Below are 3,757 nucleotides of genomic sequence, written 5' to 3'. Positions count from 1 at the left end.
TTTCATTACAAATCCGACGCAAAATCCTTCATAAAAATTCCGTTACAAAAATTTTGCGACGAAAAATTTTCCGTCATGAATTATATGACAAACCAAATTTGCAATAGAAATTCATTAATTTGTGATGAAAAATTCGGTAGCAAACTTGCTTTTTTTTCTTTTTTCTTTTTTTTTTGTAGTGCCAAGGTATGATTGAGCACACGATGGATGGACCTAAAATAGAAACAAAAAGGCACACAATAATTGAGGTCATATTATGAATTTATGAGCTACTGACAGTAATGGAAGTATGAGACATGTCCAGCAAAAAGGCAAAATGAGACATAAACGTTAACCTTTACGAGCTCTTTCTCCATTTGTCCCAAATTCTAACACTATATTTCCGTCAAGCTTGAGTTTCTGCAGTTCATATACCCGGTGTGAGAGAAAAAGTAACTCAAGGTTATTTGACGTTTGGACATAAAATAGGATCATTATGTCCATTCATATAGAAGTTTATCACCTGACAACAGAGTTAGTTGGTTCTCGTTTTGAGAATCGAACTCAGAACCAGCAAACAAGCCAAGCAATAAATTATTAAAACTGTATTGTAAAATATTCAAAATAATGCAAGCATGAACAGAAGGTACATATATACATAGACTATAGTGCATCTTATTCATTACACTATATACGCATCTCACTCACCTACTTGATCAAAAATCCAACTTAAAATCGAAGCATTCCAAGCACTTATTTTTCAATCACAAGCCCAACTTAAAAAAATCAAAGTTCCTTAATGACTTCTATTCTGGGATTGTAATCTGGTCAATGAACAAGGCCTTGACGTGGTGGTTTGAAGCAGTTGGATTTGTGTAGGCATCGTCAACCTTGTAAAAGAAATGAGTCGCACGTGCAATGTTGACCCCTCGCATGAGAAGCTGCATGGACATGTTATTTGGTCGTCTCATAAATCCTTCATTGATATCTTTCCATGCATCCGCCACCTTCTGCTCCATATACTTGATTGCTTCACTCTCAGACGTCCCATGTTGCTTCATATATGCCTCAACTCCTGATGCAGCATCTCCCCTTTTTTGTTCATCCTACAAACATTCATTTTTCCATATGTATAACTATATATGATGATTATTCAATCAACAAATTAATATATATATACACATCTACTACTAGGAAACAGCGATGGACTCGATCTTTTACCACAAAACATGTACCTTGTGCGACACTAGGTCGTTCATGAGACGGCCGATTGCCATTGAAGCTGTAACAATCTTTGGACTACTCTTCAACCATTCGAAATCATCCATTCCTGCAATTTCTCCCATTCCTAGAAAAGAAGCAGACATGATTGTTCGATAACTGCTTGTGATTAATCCGTTCTTCAAGTATTCATCAAATGTTGGCACAATTCCTGCATGGAACCACTCCGCCTCAACATGGTAGCCCCTCGACAATTCTTTCATCTAATAAGAAAACAAGTTTTAATGCCCTCTCCAAAAGAAAGAAAAAAAAACATACAAGAATTTGAGAATAGAAAATTAGAATATGGTATAAAATAATGTGAAATGCTCCAACCCGACAAGTTAAATATAGATTTTACCGCATCTCTTGCATAAGAGACAAGATAGGATCTCCCTTCACTTTCCAATTGATTCTCAAATTCATGATAAACATTCCAAAGAACATTATATAGAAATTTCATATATTCGGGTAGCTGATCAATGGCATCTATGTTCCACCTGAAAATTGATTAAGAATTAACGTGTATAATATACAGAAGAAATTAAATTGAAGTATTTTGTACACTTACGTACCTCTGTATTGCAGGTGTTAGTAGTCGGAGCTCTTCAATGGTACCATATAGATCATATGTGTCATCTAGAATCGATATCATTGTTATAACTTTTGTGAGAATTATTCGAGCATCAGAGTATTGAGGCTCAAAATAAGTCCCAACAGACCAAATGTGAGTTTCTGCAATTCTCTCTCTTGCATAAGGAAAATTTGAAGGAATGTCCAACTTATCATACCACCTGCAACACAAACCAAAAAAACAAAAGAACAACATATCCATCATATGTATATAGTTTCACAACTAATCTTTCTTTCTATTGTGCTTAATAACGACAATGTTAAATATCCTAGTATTTGTTGTTTGAGGTATCCCAAATGTTGAGATGGACGCACACATGATCCATGTGAAATAATGGGCCTCACATATGTACATAATCCATATGAAATCATGCACGCCCATCTCAACATTTATGATAGTTGGAACAAAAAAGATTGTGAACTGTAAGACAGCTGAATCCAACTAGAAATTTTACCTTGAAAGATGGCTAAGCTCTTGTTGGTGCAACAATTGTACTCGGTTAAAATCTAATTTAGCCAACTTGAGCAACATTTCATTGTGAGACTCGTCTTGTTCATAAAAAGAGATGAACTGTCTCGATTCGATTCTTGGTATGCCCTTGTGAAGGGGTTGTTGCAAAGCATAAGTTATCTGCTTTGCAAGATTAGATTCACATTGGTTTTCCATAGATTTGAGGTGAGCACTTGCGCAAGCGAGCGATTCATCTAAAATACAAGCTTCTCCATTCATATTCAAATGTGCAGCTTCATACAAGCTTAGCATGCTATGGATATCATTAACTACGCTCTCCTTAAAATTGCCATCAGTATCCTTGAATTTGTTAAACACATCTGTATTGCAAAGCCAGTACAAATAATATATAAGCACATCATTACTGAAGTGTATATATATATAATATAAATAAAATTTGTATTGACTTACCGCAAGGCATTTTATAACCATGTTGTCGAAATACTCGAAACAAAATTGCGATCGTGTTTAGGTCATAGACATCATTTTCAACTAGGTTAAGCAAGGAATCAAAATTTTGATTCAGTTGATTTTCAATCTCACTCTCAAGATGGTATGATATACCGAGACGGCATAACGAGTCGATGAGTTTGACTTTCTCCACTATGTTGAATGTTGAATCGGTGAACATATGTTCAACATGGGCTTTCAAATCTTCCACTTGTTTGGTGTACAAAGCAAATAGCTAAAGAAAACACAAAACAAAAACATAATTAATTACAGCAAGATCATTTTCATTAAATAAATAACAATTAGGGGATGTGATTAGTTACCGATTCATCAAAGGAAATGGAAGCAAAGTATTGAGGACCCCATATCGCAGGAGAGAAATTTGCTGTTCTACGTAAAGACAGCACTGTCTGATCTGCTTTTGTTGCCATAAATACGATGTAAAATAGAGAAATTTGATTGGGAGTGATGTGTGAAGTGCCAAAGTTGCAAGGCCACGCTATTTATAGACCACATTCAGTCTTCATCGTTGAACATATATATGCATGGCTGCCGCCGTACCATTGGATCATCAATGGCTGCTCTGTGTCTGTTGTTTACTGCTTTAATAATTTATCTCACATCGAATTGACATTAACTCAGATCCTGAGATAAAGCAGTCGAAACTGTTGTTTGGGACCCAGGGCCATAAGGGCGTAATATTTTTAATATTTTACACACGGCATTAATTCAGCAGCTCAAAATCAGCTCAACTCTAAAATAAACCCAAAACAATCTAACCACTTCTCTTGACATCTCCCTTTTTTCTCCCTCTGTCCAACTCGAAAATAAATCCAAAAAATCATAACCATTTCCCATGGCTTGTTCCTCTGCCCTCCCTCAGCTTCAACGCAAAAATAATCTCAAAAAACCATAACTACTTTC

General features: G+C 35.6%; 1 protein-coding gene across 1 annotated transcript; it reads right to left on the bottom strand.

Annotated features, from left to right (window-relative positions):
- Positions 1-564: 564 nt before the first annotated feature.
- On the bottom strand, positions 565-3,438 carry LOC120005672 (probable terpene synthase 6). Its single transcript, XM_038855443.1, has 7 exons — positions 3,157-3,438; positions 2,795-3,068; positions 2,328-2,703; positions 1,815-2,033; positions 1,601-1,739; positions 1,215-1,463; positions 565-1,085 (listed from the first exon to the last, which is right to left on the bottom strand). The coding sequence occupies exons 1-7, from the start codon at positions 3,262-3,264 to the stop codon at positions 786-788; spliced, it is 1,665 nt and encodes a 554-aa protein (XP_038711371.1). The 5' UTR covers positions 3,265-3,438; the 3' UTR covers positions 565-785.
- Between the last annotated feature and the right edge of the window lie 319 nt (positions 3,439-3,757).

The sequence above is a fragment of the Tripterygium wilfordii genome, chromosome 2, assembly GCF_013401445.1.
Source record: "Tripterygium wilfordii isolate XIE 37 chromosome 2, ASM1340144v1, whole genome shotgun sequence".
NCBI lineage: Eukaryota > Viridiplantae > Streptophyta > Magnoliopsida > Celastrales > Celastraceae > Tripterygium > Tripterygium wilfordii.
This window is presented reverse-complemented; position numbering and strand designations above follow the sequence as displayed.

What these genes read in the sequence shown, in the direction of transcription:
- LOC120005672 (XM_038855443.1), bottom strand. Translation starts at nt 3,264, where the DNA reads ATGGCAACAAAAGCAGATCAGACAGTGCTGTCTTTACGTAGAACAGCA. An exon ending in CTAACACCTGCAATACAGAG is followed by an intron (nt 1,740 to 1,814) that starts GTACGTAAGTGT and finishes ATCAATTTTCAG; the next exon opens with GTGGAACATAGATGCCATTG. An exon ending in ACGACCTAGTGTCGCACAAG is followed by an intron (nt 1,086 to 1,214) that starts GTACATGTTTTG and finishes GAATGTTTGTAG; the next exon opens with GATGAACAAAAAAGGGGAGA.